This window comes from Talpa occidentalis, unplaced genomic scaffold (genome assembly GCF_014898055.3).
Source record: "Talpa occidentalis isolate TD23 unplaced genomic scaffold, MPIMG_talOcc4v2.1 talOcc4.10, whole genome shotgun sequence".
NCBI classification, from domain to species: domain Eukaryota; kingdom Metazoa; phylum Chordata; class Mammalia; order Eulipotyphla; family Talpidae; genus Talpa; species Talpa occidentalis.
Window position 1 is genome coordinate 773,415 of NW_023600993.1, and position 18,203 is coordinate 791,617.

At 56.5% G+C, this 18,203-nt stretch overlaps 1 protein-coding gene across 1 annotated transcript in view; it reads left to right on the plus strand.

Annotated features, from left to right (window-relative positions):
* Positions 1-18,203, plus strand: part of CNTN6 (contactin 6) — a 302,895-nt gene that overhangs the window by 266,289 nt on the left and 18,403 nt on the right. Inside the window, exons 11-14 of the mRNA XM_054694220.1 lie at positions 329-465; positions 1,953-2,082; positions 3,834-3,984; positions 11,763-11,890. Of these exons, the coding sequence (XP_054550195.1) occupies positions 329-465; positions 1,953-2,082; positions 3,834-3,984; positions 11,763-11,890 (546 nt within the window). The remainder of the gene's footprint in view (positions 1-328; positions 466-1,952; positions 2,083-3,833; positions 3,985-11,762; positions 11,891-18,203) is intronic.

An 18,203-nucleotide genomic window follows, 5' to 3' on the forward strand; every position in this document is an offset into this window, starting at 1 on the left:
TTGGTATACGTTTTCTAACTTGACTTTTGTGTTCATGTTTAGCAAGGAATTACTCTGTCCTTGTTCTATATCGACCATTCCCCCCACTCCTGAGTTGTCATGTAGGTACCACCAAATGTCAAGTGACACTAGTCTTAGCCAGAGGCCGCTGACATTTGCAATGGGATTGCTGTCGTCCGACATGGAGGCCCCGGTGTCCCCCCTCACACCCCGTGTGGGCAGGAACGCTCCATGTTGGTTCTGCTGATGCCTGCAGTCCTGGGGAGGCAGCATGATGTCTTGGATGATTGACTTGTCAAATAGTTGCTCTTGTCTCCATTTGAAACAGCCCCTCCAGAATGGGAACAAAAAATCCACAACACATACCTGTCTATCCATGACAGTTTGTTCTGGGAATGCAAAGCCAGTGGGAAGCCCAGGCCTTGGTACACGTGGCTAAAGAACGGGGAACGCCTCAGCCCAGAGGTAAGCAGCTGCGTGGGCGTTACCCATCACCTCTGTGCGCAGGGCATTGTTCCTGAGGGCCCCGGGCGGTGTTCCAGAGCGACCGGTCTGCTCTTTACAGACACTGCTGAATCCTTGAACTCAGAGTAGCCATTACTATTGTCTTTATTTTTGAAATGAGGACACTAAGAGTAGAGAAGACGACTTGAGCAAGTTTGCACACTAGCCAGTGATAGATGCACCTTCAAGTACTATCTCCATGAGCACATCATCTCTCCCCCCGCCCCGTCACCACCACCTCTGCCATTAGCACCACGAGCAGCAGCAGCATCACCATCACCATCGTTGTCATTATCACCGCCATTATTGTCTCCACTGCCATCGCTTACCACCACCGTCATAGCTACTGTCTGTGAAAGGCTCACACGCGCCAAGCCCTGTGGGAAATGTTTCCGGGCATCACCTTGTATGCTCGCTGCCGCCTCATGAGAGTCGCCCGTCCTGTTTCCTTATGGCGATGAAGGAAATGCGCTTCAGAGAGGTTAAGTCACTGCTCAGGATCGCCCATCAGCTAGTCAGTGTTGGAATTAGTGTCTGATTCCAGGACACAGGCTCTTAGTCATTGTTACCCAGTATCTTGTTTTTATGAAAACTGGTGTTTTCTTCTACGCCCGCGGGGGCGGGGCGACGGGGCACTTGTCGTGCTCATCAGTCTCGAGCACGCTTTCTCCTGCAATACATAGAAAGTGAAACAATTGTTTTTCCCATCAAACTATCAGAACAGTCATGCTGATTCTCTGATTCACCTCACACGTGCAGTGCAGCCAGAGAGCACCTGTTGTGGCGTGGCCGCTCCTTGTCCCTCCCGGTAGCGGGGTTCCCTCCTCGCCCACCGCCGGCATGGAGCGAGGTCTGCTTCCCAGCCTGTGGCTACTACTCGAGAGGGTGCAACAGGCAACTTGGCGCGTCCAGTCTGAGTGCTGTGTGCGCTGTTGAATCATTTTGTCTTGTGCACCCCAAATTGTATTTCTATATCCCAAATGGGGCTCTGCCACAGATTTTAGCTGTTTCAGATTCCGGCAGGCTGAGGGGAGGCGTTGGTTCCTTCAGCTACATGACTCGGTTAGGAAATCACCAACTTGCCACGCTGCGAGTGCGCTGAGGGCCTTTGGGTGGAAAGTCGAGGGCGTCTGGTCATCGTCTGACCCTGACCAACATCATGGTCAGCCAGGTTCTCTGCAGTCTCAGGCAGTGGGGTGTCTCAGATGAGGGTACATACCATGTAGCAGAATATTAACCTGCATCCACGCAGAAAGCCAATTTTCAAAAAAAGGAGATAACATAAAGTTATGTCAGCCTATTTCCAGTTTTTAAACTCCAGGGAGCTGCTGTGGGCCTGCTGCTCACCTAACACTGTCTCTGGGACACCCCAGCATGTCAGAGCGCCCCGGTTAGGAGCGTGCCCCCCTGTGTCCGGCTAGATCTTCACACGGCTTCTCTTTTCTTAGGAAAGAATCCAAATAGAAAACGGAACTCTGACCATCACTTCCCTGAACATGTCGGACTCTGGCATCTACCAGTGTGCCGCGGAGAACAGCCACCAGATCATTTATGCGAACGCGGAGCTGCGCGTATTAGGTGAGTCACCCATTTATAACCAACAACTTCAAAATGACATTTTAGCAAGCTATGATTATACATAATCAGGGCTCAATTTTTCTGTAAATTCGAAATTGCTTCCCTTGAAATAATGGGAAAGTGTCTGAGTGAGCTTTATTCAAAATGGAAAGTGATAATGACTCCGCTTAGCCGAGCTTGGGGTCTCTGGAGCAGCCGCCCTGGGGTGCCTTGGAACCCGCAGTGGTCCCTGAAGCTGACCCAGCGTGAGGGTCTGGATTCGGTCAAATATCCATTGGGAATATTTTCACTTGCAAATAAAATAACAGGAAAACACGACCTCTAGGATGTAACAAATGGGTTTCTTGTATCTCTTGGCAACAAGTCCAGGCGTGGTGGCGGGTGGACCTTGCACTGTAAGCCTTTCCCAGCCTGCAGCCCCCAGTTCCAGGGTGGAGCTACAGCCAGACCCACCCTCCAGGCGGGGAGCAGTGGGGGGCGGACCCCTTTCTGTCTGCCTGTCAGGGAGGCCGAGGTTCTAGGGCCCTAACGCTGTTGACGGGCCCCGACATGGCCACCCAGGCCCCAGGTGGAGAACGTGGACACAGAAGGTTTTGAGGGTGATATCTGGGGACGCCCGTAGCGGTGTCTGACACAGTAAATGAGTCGTTGATGTGAGTCCTCCCACGATGCTCTCAGGGGTGGGGCGGAAGGCGGCGAGAGGAAGGGCTGATAGAAAAGAGACAAACTTCCACGGACTTACGCATGGCGGGTGTCACTCGCCTGCTCACTCTCTGGGTCACTGCTCCCGACGCAAGGTCACTGTGGAGTGCGTCCAAGAACACGCCTCTCAGGACCCAGTGACCCTTGCCTTCGCAGAGCCTGTGGTGTCCCTGCGGACAGACCCGCTGTGAGGCATCTGATGGTCACCGCCCAGGCTTGGGCGTCACCCGCCCTCAGAGCCACTGCCTCGTCCTGAGCTGAGGCGATGTCCTCAGGGAGGCTGGGGTGGGAGGAGGCCGGGTGAGGGGAGGCCGGCAGGGCTATGGACGGTCCAGCATCCTGGACTCGGTGGGTGTCCAGCCTCTCGGTACCCACGCGCTGGGGCAGGAGGACTCAGATGCACCTGAGCCGTCCCCCCATTTCCTGCTGTTCTCATCACTCCTGTGGGCGGGAAGGTGAAACCGTGAAAGTAGTTACTCTTCTGCTCGGCCAGCCTGCTTCTGGGGGCGGTGGACAGCTCGGGTGTGGCTTGTTACGGGCCTGCCTGGAGGAGCAGAGCACTGCGTCTCCTGCGTCCGAGTTATCTCGTGCTGTTTCATTGGGTCACGCTCACACGTGCGCACACTCACGCACACGCACTCACACACTCCAGGGCTTTCCTGGGCGGAGTCAGTGCAGCGGTTCCCCTAACCATCGCGCTCCCTGTCTTTGCCCTGAGGACCCGTCCATCCCTTTGCTGGAAAGGCCACGGCGGGCGGATGCCCTGAGCATCTCACCCCGCGTGGCCCGGTCCTGGCAGCAAGGGAGGGCGCAGAGGGTGGCTCTTCCATGCCTGGAATGGCCCTGCTCTGCGGGGCTTGCCCTCTGGTCCCAGGCTGCCCCCTGGCGCGAGTGTCAGCGTCACCACACGGGCAACAGGCCCGGGGGTCAGACTGGCGCCTGGAGGGCCTGGGCAGGGCAACGGTTTCCCATGAGTCCCTTCCTGCTCCAGGTTCCCGCTGCTGGTTAAGGGAGCACTTTGACAACTTTGCTTGTAATTTTGTTTTTAGCTTCAGCTCCTGATTTCTCCAAAAACCCCATTAAAAAAATCTCGGTGGTCCAAGTCGGCGGGGACATTGCCATCGAGTGCAAGCCAGAGGCCTTTCCTCGCGCGACTCTGACCTGGAAAAGAGGAGCAGAGAGCCTGACACCAGGCGGGAGGTAAACGCGTCCCTTTGGCGGTACCGTTGTGAGTGCTCCGCAGCGGGCCGTGCTCCCGACTGGGCGTCCCCAGGAGGGCCTCACGCTGTGTCGCTGCGTCTCCTGGGAGCAGCCGGGACTTGTGACGCGAGTCTGTGTGATCCCAGAGTCCCGGCCCCGCGCAAGTGAAGGCCGTTCCCTGGCCTAGCCGCGGAGGTCGCATGTGGAGGACATCAGGGCGAGGACACCGGGGAGCTCCCGGCCTTGGGAAGGGGTCATGCCGGTGTCCCCAGGACGCAGTGCGCCACATGGCCCAGCAGGGGGAAGCCGTGGAGGTCACTGGGTCTCTGCGTCCCGTCCCTTGGGGTACCTGCCATGGATGCAGTGAGTCCAGGGAGAGGCCGGCCAGCAGCCTGGTCCCAGGAACATGTGCCAGAGCCCAGGGGCGCCCAGCCCCTCCCTGAGGCCCGGTGAAGGCCCAGACCAGGTGAAGAGGAACAGGAGAGGGCGTGCAGTGCCCCTGTGTGTCAGACTGTGAGGGGCTGGGAGGGCTTCTGCCCCCAGGGGGACATCACTGCCCCTGTTCTGCTGAGGGTGGGGCCCTGCACCTCCACACACAGCAGGCCAGCGGGGCCCGGACAAGGCGCTGCCTCCCGTGAGCCTGCCGGGGGCGGCGGCTGCACCAGTCCCAGGCCGGCTGCACCTGCTGAGCAGGGGGAGGAGTTGACCAGCTGTGGACCCTCTCGTGGTTGTCCTGCCCTGGGGAGCTTCTCCTGATCCGAGTAGACCCAGGAAAGCCCCTTCGAGGGAGACCTCCCACCCCCGCACCCGACTCCCCCCACCTCATGTCTTCCAGCCTGCACAGCCTGGCCCAGGTGTGCCCACGATGGGGCCCGGCCCAGGGCCCGGCCCAGTGGTCACAGTGGGATGAACGTGTGTGCCCCAAGGACAGTGTGGCGCAGGCAGGAGAGGCCTCAGAGGCCTCTCCTCCTGCCCACCTGCCGCTCCCTTGGAGCAGGGCCTCGAGCTGCCACGGGCAAGGCGTCCCCGCGCCTCCATCTGGGTGGCACACGGCCTTTCTGGAGCCTCCCCTGGGTGGCCTGAGCAGAAGTGAGCTCGCGGTGGGGTTGAGGGGCGGGGGGGCCGGGGGAGGCTTGAGCTCCTCTCTCTGCTAGAACATGCAGCTGCGCACGGAAGACTCAGAGTAAGATGAGATGTGGAAAGACGGTTCACTTTCTACAGCGAATACAAGGAGGAATGATTTTTAGCTCTTGACCTTGGAAATTCCTCTGTGGGAAAATGTACTTTTTTCGACGGCATTATAAGCCTTGTGTATGGTTCTGTCTGCTCTGAAATGTCATCGTCACTGACTCTTACTCCCAGTAACGGGTAACTGCCCAGAGATGACTGAGAGAGCCCTAGAAAGCCTGTTCCAAGTACTCGCGCTCACTGCCTGCCGGTGAGACACGGGGCCGCAGACGGATTCTGGCAACGCCCCCTGCGCGCCTGCGCCTGAGAGCAGAAGCCCACGGCCGCCGAGTCTGCCCTTCGCACGGCTCTCTCTGCTGGCCCTCGCCCGGCCCTGCTCTGGGAGGGTGGCTCACAAAAATTAACTCAAAATGAACCACATACCTAAATGCCACAAAATTACAGAATCTCCAGAAGGCGGAAGGGAAACCAGATGGCCTGGGGCTGGATACGGCCTCTAGCTGTAGCACCCATCAGGCCCGCAGCAAGGGCATGGAAAACTGGACTTCCTTCAAATTGAAAACTTCTGCTCTATGAAAGACAAAGTTACTGGAATAAATCAAGCCACGGACCGAGAGGAAGTATTTGCAGGAGACACATCTAGCAGAAGACTGCTCGCTGAGATGCACACAGAACTCACAGGACTCACCCATGACAAAACAGGCAACTTCTTCCAAACCGATGGGCCAGAGCCGGGGCAGAGCTTCCCAGAGCAGGTGTGGGCGAGCAGGTGGGCCTGTGAGGACCCGCGGCGTGCTGTGTCAGGGAAGTGCGAGCTTGGACGTGAGTGCCCTGACCCAGAGCGCCAGCAGCCCAGGCCTGGGGAGGCCAGCACAGCACCCCTCGCCCTGGGGGTGGAACCCAGACACGGGGGACACTCGGGGTTCTTGTAAAAGGCAATGTGCTTCTGTGTTTGTCTGGACCTCCCCGCCTGCCTGTTTACCCACGGGACTCCACTTAAAAATGTGCCCAAACCCCCTCACCATAGTTGAGGGAAGCTTCGTTCACAGTTGCCAACACCCGAGGCAACCAAGGGGCCCCTCACCAGGCGAGCAGGCGACCAAACCTGTCCCACCAGAAGGTGGAGTCCTGTTCAGAACTGTGAGGACATGACTGTCGGCCTCACAGCCTCCCAGAGGAGCCCTGAAGCCAGGGCTGACCCCAGCGTGCGGCCCTGGGGAAAGCCGGCCTGCAGCGGTGAGACCAGCAGACGCCGGCCGGGGTGGACAACCGGGAAGCCCGGGGGCTTCGGGGCGGTGGTGACACTGGTGCTGGAGACATCTCATTGCGCGTTTTTCCAGACCCACAGGAAGCTGACAGCAGACATCACTGTGCATGATGGTGTATCCACCGGCTCAGGGCGCTAACACGTCACCTCCGCTGGGACTGGGACGGCAGGAGGCCGTGCATGTGGGGGTGGGGGTGGTAATCGCTGCACTTTTCATTCAGTTTTGCTCTGAACCTAAAAGTACTCTACGTTAAAATGTCTTAAAAAAAACATTTGAGAGCAGGTCAGCATCGTGACTTGGTAGAAAAAGCCCTGACTCGGGACCAGAAGACCAGGCCTGGCTGTCAAGGCCACTCGGCGCCTGCAGACAGCTCACTTTTATGGAAGAATTAGTCACCTGTACTGTTTGGGGGAGAGTGCTGCGGAAAAGGGGACTGGTGGCAGGTGTGCCGTGGACAAGCTGCTCCCCTGCCAGGTCCCACGACACCCCCGAGCAGGGCAGGTGGAGGCAGCAGCCTGCAGCTCACGTCCTACCCTCTGGCCAGGGACTGGCCATGAGCCCAGAGACCCAGGGCTTCCGCCCCCAGGCCCAGGCTGGGCACTGTCTGCAGACTGGGGCTACCTGGGAGCAGGCTCCAGGGGGCGGGCAGGAGCGCCAGCTCTCTGCAGGATCCGGCCGATGCTGGGTTTCCACGGGCGGGCCTGGGAGGCATGTGCGTGCCCCCCCCCCGTGCCCTCACGCCGCTCTCCCAGAGGAGAACGTCTGTGATCCACTAAATGCAGATGGAGCGGAGGAGTCGAGTGCGTCTGATAATGAACTTTCTGGAGTGTTCCGGCTGGTCTGGGGTGGCAGCTCCATCTCTCTCCAGAATATTCCTTTCAGCCTCTTTGTCGTCGTCTCTTTTTGTATTCTTTTTCCCTACTGTGATGTTTTTATATGATCAGATGAGATAGGTTTTCACAAATCTGTTGATTAAATCTTTAAAGGTGCCCTGGCCAGAGGCGGGAGAGATGCCCTGGGCGTGATTGGCATGACAGCCTTTTAAAGTATTGCTATAAAGCAGGGGAAGGAGATTCTTCCCCTGGACTTGAGGGAGCCTGGTATTTACTGCTGTGGAGACCAGGTCGGCCATCCCTGTGGCTTGTTTAAACGAGGACTTGTGAAAAGACAGCTTATTAGATGAGAGTGCGATCAGCAGAGATAGAGGTAGCCAAGTGCTGAAATTATGAAACTGTTCTATCAATGTTTGATTTAAAATGGATTCCAGTGGGACATTTTATCTAAAATCTAAACTGTGAAGAGTCAAAATTTATACGCATTTTTCCACTTCTTATCTCATTCATTTCAATCCAATCTATTTTACATTTTTGAGATATTAGAAAAATTAGATAGTCAATTAAAATTTCATGGTCTACAGTATTATCTTTAGACAGAACTGGAAGCAATATTCCAGTTAATAATATCGCTATAAAAATAGCAGTATTGCTCTAGTTTCAGAAATAAGAAATTGTAATTACCCAATGTCCTAATTTCTCTTAGTTCAAAAATTGCGCTGCCGCTGGTCTTCTGTGTCCTCAAACTTGATGAGGGGCGACTGTCAACGCCAAACACGGGGTCAGCGCTTCCCGTGCACTTAGGTCACGTGGAAACCTGTGTTTTAGATGTGGGTAAACGAAAGACTGGACACATGGCCACTTAGCCTCGGAGTTGAGCCGGCGTCTGTGTTGCTGTGCGTGAAGCGTCCGTGACCAGCTCTCTCGTGGGCCCACAGAAGCGCGGCCGTGACAGTCCCGCCCGCACTGGCCTCCCGACACGTCCCCAGCTGCTGTGTCCTCAGGAGCGCCTCAAGCAGAGGCCGAGGGCCGGATGAAGGCCAGTGGGCGGCTCTGCTGCTTTCTTCCTGTCACCCCCAGTGGTGCGAGGGCGGGAAGGTCCGATGACCACGCCCCTGTGGCCTCCTCCCCCGTGTCAGCCGGCCTTGGCGTCGTGGGTGCTGGTGGCTCTGTCTCCGCGAGGTTCCTCGCGCCTCTGACGTCAGCCCATGTCAGTTTGTACCTGTCCGTGCCCGGGTGCGGTCAGGGAACTGTGCCACCTCACCAGGCGCTGTCAGCGCCGCCGCTGCCCATGGTCACGACGCACCGCCACGTGGAAATGACTTTCGTGCTAATTTTTCACGGCACATCTTAAATGCAAATGCCCTCATTTGTGATTTAATCATCTGAACAGAATAGTAAGCTTTGGTAATTTGGGGGGAATTTTCCATTTGATCCGTGTGAACAATTGAGATACTCTGGTTAAGTGAGTGTTTGAGAATGGACGCCCAAGTAGGGCGTCATCGGTGAGCTGAGACCGACGACGCGGGCGCCCCTGGCCTGGCCACTCCACCTGCAGGACAGCCCGCAGGGCCTCCTGAGCCCAGGCGGACACCGGGTTGGCCTCCAGGCGTGGGTAAGAACCAGAGCAAGAGTCCCGACTGCTGGGCTGAGTTGGGAGAAGAGCAAAGGCCAACCGCTCGCATCAGCGGGGAGCGAGAGTGAGATTAATAGCCGGCACGTCAGTCCTTCCGTCCCACCACGACCTTCTCTCCAGTTGCCGCATAAAACTGGGAGGTTGTGTGTGGCCAAGTCCCAGGCTGGAGGCAGCGCGGGGGCCACACGGAAGTCTGGCTCTGAAGCGTGGAGCCTGGCGCTGGGTGCTGACTTCAGGCTCCTTCCAGAAAGCCTGGCACAGCCTCTCAGGCCCTTTGTTCAAACTGAACGAAACACCCCCCCCACCCCCTGGGGCCTGTGCCGGTGAAGCTGGCAGGGCGAGAGGCTGGTTCCTTAGCGCCTCCTGACTGCTGACCAGGAATCCCACGCCGAGCTAAGCAGCCCAAGCCCTCTGTGCAGCCTGCCCGGTGTGACGAGGCTCTCCCTGACTCCCCAGGGGAAGATGAGAAGGCCTGGGCCTGGGTCACTTGGCCCCACAGACAGGTGGTAACTCTTGGGGCTCAGAGTCCCTCACAGGCACTTAACCCCCACATTCTACCTGCTACTCTGTTAATAACACCCAGTGGCACAGGGTGGAGAAGGCAAGGACCCTGGCATCAGCATCGCCACTGTTTGACCTCATATGTTAAAAAATTTATGGGTAAAATTCTCCCATAGCAGGGATACCAAAGTCGCCTTTAAGGTCTCACAGAAGCTTCCAACTGAGGAAACGCACTGCGTGCACACGTCATAGCTTGTGTTTCAGGGAGTTAGGGGCTCCCTGAAGTCAGATCAAGACCCTCCAACATTAAAGGTCATTATATGCAAATGAAAGTATGTCTGTGTCGGCCTGTCAGTCAGTCGGTACAGCCACCCGCCTCTCTGTCCGCCTGTTCATGCGTCCATCCCCCTCTGGCCCTGCTCAGGTTCATGCTCTGAGTAATCATATTAACGGCACTTTCAAAACTTGCAGAGAAGCAGGAGGACATGAATAGAACCGGGCCCTGACCCTCTCGAGGCACGGGGTGAGTTATGTTTGTCCCTGTGCCTCTGTTTCCTGGTGTGTAAGCTGGGGCTGATGGTAACGGTGAACCCCACGGTCTGACTCAGTGACTTTCAGTTTCACGGAGGTTATTTAGGAGCGGCCCGTGTGGAGAGACCGCAGCCCCATTGCATCATGTCCGAGGCTCCCGTGGGGAGTCTGGCACGGGACAGCGCCTCTGGCGTCAGCGTCCCCCTCCTATGTTCCCACTGTGCTCGAAGGCACGGGCACTGAGGAGATATTTCCTGGGTACACTTCTGAAAGGTTTCATCATCGCCGCACTCCCAGCTGCGCACTGAAGTTGCTGTTGAGTTTGTGGGGGCCCCACCACACCCCAACATGCATGCACTCTGCGGGCCACACTTCTGAGAGCCCTGGCCCTCGCGGTGCACTGCCAGCCGAGTCCTGGCGTAAACACGTGCAGTGTTTACGCGACCGTCCTCTGCTCTCCTCCCCAGAACGCTGCTCTCTCTGCGGGTCATTCAAGCACTTTTATCACTGGAATGTGCCCTGTTTTTCAGAGAGCCAAGTTTATCGACATTTCTGGTCGTGTTTTGTATTTAAATGCCAGAAAAGCTTATTTGCTAAAAGGGGAGAGAATATTTGAATGTTTTTTATTAATATATCTTTTCCTCAGATTCCATTTCAAAGTGTGCTCTAAAATACCCCCAAAAAAGAATAGAAAAACCCAGTCTGGTGTTCCGATTTTGGCCGGGATGTTCCAGATCAGCTTCATGTGCAGCTTCCTCCACAGGACTTGCCCGTCGCACAGGGAGGAAGAAGAAAACACTTGTAAAAATAATTTCTGTTGAGCCATGTTCTGATATGTGCAAACTGGAAAGTCACACTTTTCTTTTTTGTTGTTTAATTATTCGCCATAAAATTAGCACTGCGGTAAGTGATTTGACTCCATCTACATTGTCTCAAGAAGGAGGGTTTTCTTTTTTTGCTATATTTTAACATCTCTCAGTAATAAAAAAAGAAAGTTGAAATATTCATACTATTTATCATGTCCGAAAATCTTATTAGAGTTCGATGTCTGCCTGGCTCCAGCCTAGGTTGCCAGGGAGAATGGTCTTGTTAATCATCTCTTTTTCATACGTGATAAATCAATTTGGTGATTTTCATTAAAATTTAAATATAACATTTTTATTCTTGTAGATTTTTTGCATATCAAGCTTATGAAAACAAGATCAATCCTTATTTAGAAATAAAGGTAATCTTTGCTGATTGAAGCTGATGAGTGGTGATCAGGGCTTGCCCGCGTGGCATCTGGTGCTGAGTCTCCTGGGAATGTTAGGGGACCTTTTATGGGTGATGGGGCGTTCCCCCCACCAGTGCTTGGAGAGGCGCAGCCCCTTGTCTGACCCCCGCAGCCTCCGTCCTGCCTGGAGGGAGGCCACAAAGTCCCCAACGGGCGAGCCCACAGAGGCGCCCTGGCAGCAGCCGCATGTGCGGGTGCGCCCAGAGGGGCGCCCAGGTGGACACGGCCCCGTTTCTGTGCAGCCGCGCTTGGCTCTCATGGGGCGGCTTCTCAGGGCGCTTGGTGAACAGCCGCGTCCCTGGGAGTCAGACAACGGGCAGCGGCGCGCCTGGCCCTGCTGAGTGGGCATGGGGCCGACAGTGTGGGCGCCACCATCGGGGTCAGCGGGGCCACCGCATGCTCCCACCTGCCCGTTCAGTGGGTGCTCGTGGGGGAGCAGCGAGCCCTCCGTGTGGGGTGCGTCTATGGCCGTGGCATGTCTGGAAACACAGGTCAGCGGGCGACTCGCGGCGCTGAGCATTGCTCCCTTGCTTGTGTTTCCTCTGCAGAGTGTCCCTCGGGGCAGACGGCAGCCTCCGGATGCGCAACGTCACCAGGGCGGACGCTGGAGGGTACACGTGTGTGGCCACCAACCAGTTTGGCGTGGCAAGGAGCACAGGGAGCCTGGTGGTGAAAGGTACTCTGCTGTCTTGTCCTGGGGAGCCTGGGTGCGCGTCCGGCCCGGTGTCCACTGAGCCCTTGATCCCCAGCATTAGAATGGCCGCCTGCACCCTTCACGTCTGAGTTGCCACAGATGCCGCCGGGTGGGACACAGTCACTTCTGGATACTGTTTTGGGCTGGTCTTCTCTCAGAGGCCCTCGTTGTATCTGAGAAGTGACTGACCATTCGGCCACACAGCTCCAGGAGTGCCGCTGGTGCAGCCCAGGCCCCGGCACACGCTTCTGGTAGCATCCTGGCAGAGGAGGCGTGAAAGCCCCTGGTCCCCGGGGGGTTGGCACCTACCCCTTCGCAGCAGACGCAGCCACGCCTGGGCAGGAAGCCACGGTCCTGGCCTCCGCTGTAAAGCACAGCCGCTCCCCTGCGCCCCCTGGGGCCCCAGACTTGGCGCCGAGTCTCCCCCGTCCTGGCCACTTTGCAGTGCTGAACCTCAGCTTTGACACATGCATGTTTATGGGAGCTGTCAGCTTTCTGCCTCTCGTTGCCTCCTGCATGATAAAAACGACCGTCTTCATAAAGTAGTTTGAACAGCTAATTAAGCCCAAATGATTAAATTCAGCAATTGGTGCTTTATCATCATTTCCATTAAAATAAATACATTCTATAAAAAGCAGTTTGCTGCTGTGCTTCAGTGGTCCTTTACGATGTCTCAGGGACAACAGTCACCCCTTTCCCCCTGAAAGCGATTCCACCCGCCTTGTCCCGGGCACATTACATGAGGCAGGCAGTTGTTCGACGAGCTCCAGGGGAATGTGAGCAACAAGCCTGGCCGGAATCCCCCCGTGTGGCCCATTCGAAAGCCCTCATTCCTGTGGGATGGTGTCGCCATCGGGCGTGCAGAGAGACGGGCCTGGCGTCCAGGGGCGTGCTGCAGCTATGCTCAGTGAGGGGGGTTCTGCAGCGGAATTTGGGTGACCCCCCTGTACTGAGAAGCGTGACTGCTTTATGTTTGGAGAAATAACTCGCCCATTACGGAGGGAGAAGGTGAGGTTGGTGACCTCATTCCCAAAGAAGGAGCCGGCTGTGTGTGTTCATGTTATTCCAGCAGAAGACGGGACTGGGTGGCGGAGAAGTGGCGGCGCGGGCGTCTCCCAAGGGTGGAGAAAGCCAGGTGGACCTGAAATACGGAACGGAGGGGGTGCGGCTAGTAGTAGGAAAGACAGTCCGCGGGAGGCCACTGGCCGGTGCCCGGGGCTGTGGCTTTGTTGCTAAAGTGCACCGTGGAGGCGGCGCGGGCCCGAGACTAAGAAAAGGGTGTTTCCAGACAGACTGAGCTGCGCGGGTTTTCCTTCTCAGATGTTTCTTAGGCCTTTGGCTTTGTGGTCTGCGCAGTAAAGACTCAGAGACGGCTCCCATGGATGCTGACCGGAAATCCCAGCTGGCCCCTCCGCTCTAAAATGGAGATGGTTTTAATTTTTCAGGGTTTAAATTTCTTAGATGGCTCCGCAGTGAAGAGCATCAGGGGAAGCGCGCTCCTCCCACTCCGGTTGTGGCCGTCTCTCCCTACAGACGCAGCCGGGGCACAGATGGAAGCCGGGGACATGCAGGCGGCGCCGTGGCAGGGCCAGCCCAGGGAGGCTCCTGGTGCCAGGGTCAGCCCCGCAGTGCCCAGCCATCGCCACTCACACCCTGACGGCACCCCGGCTGCTTGTCTTTGCCTTCCTGGCCTGACCTCACCCCATTTTCAGGGGACTCTGAGGTCTTGTGCTTCCTTGTCGCTGGCAGGAGCCAGGGTGAGCGGCGTGAGTGGGAGCACCGTGCGTGACGGCAGAGAAGTGCTAACCCAGGAGTGCGATCGCACAGACGCAAAGTGGCCTGTGCAGCACGGGTGGGAGGTTGCTTTGCCCTGCGTCTGCTGCACCTGCATCCCCGAGGGTCTCTCTCAGCACATTGCTGTGTGAATGAGGGTCTGACGTCCCTCGACCTCCTCCCTGGACCGCTGCCTCCATTTCCTTTCACGCCCCATGTCGAGGACAGCACCCCCAGAGTTACTTTACAGCCTACAAACTCGAAGCTTCACTCTCTGAGGAATAATTACTATATTGTGCATTGAATCAACCATTTTCTCAACTGTTGAGAGCACAGCCCTGTGGTTGGCTGTAGAGCGGGTGTGTGTGTGTGTGTGTGTGTGTGTGTGTGTGTGTGTGTGTCCGCATCTCTATTTATCTGATTGTCATCATGGAGTCAAACATAATTTTACCTCTCAAGCCAGAATCAGCATATAGTGACCTTCCTGGTAATAGGGTGGTAAGGAGCAAATGAGAAATTTCGGTAAAGCTGATAAAACAATCATCTCTCTTTGAATTTACTTATCAGCCTCAGTCATGCAAGAAATGCTGTTGTTAGATAACATGTAAAAAGATAATAGTTACAAGAGTAAGATGTTTCCAGCTTAGGTTTTAGCCGATACGGCTTATCTGTGCTAAGAGGATTCAGCAGTTATCTGCACGGTATGTCGGGAATTTCTGTTTCACTAATGCAGCAGGAAAGGCAGTTTCCCATCGAGAAGCATGGAGAGTGCAATTAGCGCCTGCTTTGCCGAGGCTGGGAGAGGCTGGCGACACCCTGGATGGGCCATGCTCAGGGGGGCCGGGGGGCCGGGGTTGTGTTCCCAGGGTTCGGGGAGGCGGCAGCGAGTGGACGAGCCAGGAGGTGGGTGGAGGTCAGGGGAAAGGGGAGTCATTCGATCGGGAGTTTGGAAAATTATTAAAAAGCAGAGGAACAGCAGGCTGTAAAAACGATCTTGCTCGTAGGCAACATTTGTTTGCGTTCCCCTCTAGAGAAGGCCCGGATGTTCAATGATAGGCCTCATTGCTCCGGCGTTATTTTCCACTGAAATGTCGGAACTTGGAAAAGCATATCTAATGTGCAAATTAAGTTTATTGCTGCTCATTTCGTTGTTTATTCTTGGTGATGGAGGTCTCCATTATGCCGCAGACAGCCGGCCTGTCCGCTTCTCGCGCGGGGCGGCCACTGGTGGAGAGGAGGGAGGAGGTGGATAATTGGAGGCTTTATGGCTTTGAAAGGCCGTTGAAGGGATTGGCGAGTTGAGCGCGGCTTAAGGAGAAACCCAGCTTTATTGAGTGAACCCCGAGCGAGCGGCGGGGAAACCAGGGACACGATGGAATGCATCGGTTGGAGAGCGGCCAGGGCGCCCCGGGGTCTCTGTTCCTCCAGAGTGTTTCGTTCTGTGGCCTCGCTCTCTGCAGGGAGGCCCTCAGGCCCTGGAACGGGCAGGCGGTGTTGATGTCGGGATCACGGGTGAATGAGTTTTAAAGAAAAGGCAAATCTGTAGTGATTTTTTTTTCTGGTCAGGATGAAATTTCTTCGCCTCTGTGGTAGTGAACTAACGGCGAGTGGGTCAGTGTGGCCTGAATCTGCGATTTATTCGAGTGAAAAAAAGCAACAGGAGCCTCCCTAAGCACACCCAGGCGCCGTGCCCTTCGGTCTCCGTGTGCCGGGTCCGCAGCCTGCGGTCGGAGTGGTGGCGCGCCGGGCCGGGAGAGCCGCTGTGGGGCAGCTCGGGGACGCGGCCTGAGGGGCGGGCATCGTGCTCTGTGGGCGCGCGCCTTTTCATGGGCCAGGGCTTTTTTAACCAGATGAGACCCATGATCGGTCCAGATTTTGTTCTGTGGTTCTTTCATGAAAACTGGGGCAGGCTCCTCTGGGTTACGACGTGCCGTGGGTCCGTGGTGCCGTGAGTCCGTGGGCTGTGGGCGTGGGGACGGCCCCGGTGCCTGTGGGGGAGGCAGACGAGTCAGCTGCTCTGTGGGGGCTGGTCCCCCACTGTCCCCGTCGCCTCGGCCCCACACCCACCGGCACCTCACGCGTGTTCTCAAACTCTCCGAACGGCACCTAGAGGCAGGTAGCAGTTTCTCCCTCTTACTCAGGGGAGCCTGAGGCGGGGCGTGCACAAACGAGGCGCCTGAGGTTCGCGTGTCAGGGAGTCGCCGCACCTCGTCCTCCTCCTCATGTTCCGGTGAGTCTGTGCGGCGGTGGCGGCGCGCGCCTTCCGCGGCCACGTGGGGCCCAGGGAGCAGCGGGCAGTGGCTGCCGGCCCTGAGCTGCCCCCAGCCTGCGTCCCCGGGCAGAGAGCGCCGTTTGAGGGGCTCCACCCGTCATTCTGCAGCGTGCGTTTGTTGAGTTTTGGCAAATATTTACGCAGCATAACCCTGACTTGTCCCAAGGCGTGAGCCCGCCCTGGGTGTCAGCCCGAGGCCGGACGGCAGGCCCCGCTCTTGCTCGGCGTTCCCCCTCGTCCTGGAGGAATGCGTCTTCCTGTGCGTTTTTGGAGAAAAACTTGAAGAGATGCCACTTTTGAGATCGTTCATGTTGGAAACGCCTGTATTCTAAGCTTGAGATCGACGGTTCAGCTGGAAATGGAATTCCGGACTGAAAGTCATCACTTGCCAGAGCTCTGAGGCCCGCTCTGCCCGAGAGCTGAGACGTCCCGGCCCTGCTCTCCCCTGCGGGTCTCCCCTCCCGCCCTCAGCCCTGTTTGCTCAGCCCAGGACAGCGGCTCATTATCCCCAGCTCTGCTCTGCCTGCTCCGGGCGCGGCGTCTCCGCAGAAGCTCTAGGTCCTCGCTCCGAATGTCTGAATTATTTAGTCCATTCCTTCTGCTGAAATCCCTGTTATTTATTAGTCAGAATCCCTAAACCGCTACTCTACGTTAAGTGTGCACATGCGTGTGTGTGTACTTTTAAAATTTCACTTATTTAAAGCTGCTTAGCTGCAGCTCTACCGCGAGCGTGTGTCCGAGGTCTTGACACACACGTCCCTGGTCACACACACTGCATGCTTCTCTCGCCCAGGCCCCATTTCATGCTCTTTTTGCGCGACCTCCAGGGAGATGTCCTCAACTCTGTCTTCCAGATTTTCTACTGAGTTTTTATTTAACCATTTTTTTAAATTTTAAAGTGTCTGATTTTTAAGTGATTCTCATTGTGATTCTCCAGCTGTTTCTTTATGTGACACTTCGCTCTCTTTCCCTCTCCCTGAAAATATCGCTAATTGTGCTGTCCTTGTTGATTTTTCCTGCCTCCTCCTTGGCGTCCCCAGTGGGTGTCTCTGTTCCCACCGCTGTGCTTTGTCGGGAGTGTCCGGGAGTGTGTGCTCTGGGCTGTGCGCTCCCAGACAGAGGGAGGTGCCGAGCCTTGGCCATTAACCCTCGGGCTGGAGGATGGGCCTGGGTGGTTCCCTGGGGAGCATTTGGGAGACTCTCCGCATCTTGTCTTGTCCCCTAGTCCCCAAGGCCGGCTGCGGAGGCAGCTCCGGCCGTGACCTGGCGCGCCCCACACGCGGGACACCCGGCTCCTGCTCTAGCCAGCCCAGCCGCTCCGCTCCTTGCTCCCTGGGACAACAAGGGGTGTGGGCGCCTGCCGTGACAGGGACTCCAGGCGCCCAGTCATCCCCTCCTCCTGGAGCCCAGAGGGGCTGAAGGGCGGAAGGAATTTCTGCCCCGCTGCTCCCTCTGGTGCAGGAAGACCTGTCGGCCAATCTGACATCATCAGCTCCAGGGCCAGCTGTCCAGCAGGTGGCCTCAGCATCAAGAATGATCTCGAATCCAAGCCCTTCCTGCTATGCCAGTTACCAAACCCCATTCCGTGGCTGCCAGCCCTGCCCGGGTCTTGCCGGAGCACAGAGGTTCTTGTTGGTCTTACCCTGGAGATGGTTGGCAACGTGGAGAAAGTTGGTTGTTCTGTGGCATCAGGTGGGCTGATGAAGCCAAGGATGCTGCTAAACACCCTACAGAGCCCAGATCGCCTCCCACCTCGTTCTGAATCTAGCCACTCTTCATGCAACAAAGACTCGCCTGCCCAGTGTCAACATGTTAATAATGCTGAGGTGGAGAAGCCCACCGGAGCCTCAAAAGTGGCCATCTGGATCCCATTGTGTCTCCTGCTGGAAGCTGCAAGGCTCCTGCAAATCTGCGGGTGAGACCCTGTGCCTCTCGCGGCAGGAGTCCTCCACTGGCCAGCACAGCGTCTTCACGAGGCTTTCCACTGACTGCAGAGGACGTCCGGGTCGCCACTGTCTGCATGGCTCTGGGTAAGCGATTGAGTGGACATTTAGTCTGTTTCTATGGTAAGGGATTCTTCTTCCGTTCAAAATAATACTGTTTTCTGCAACTGGTGTCAATTACCATGTTTTCCAAGCTGTTGTCTAGAAGCCTATTGATAAATGGCCCGAATAGCCCTGTCCAGTCTGTCACAGACCGTCAGCAATGGTGTTGAAACCATCCTGGTTGGCTGAAGTAGCTTCATCACCA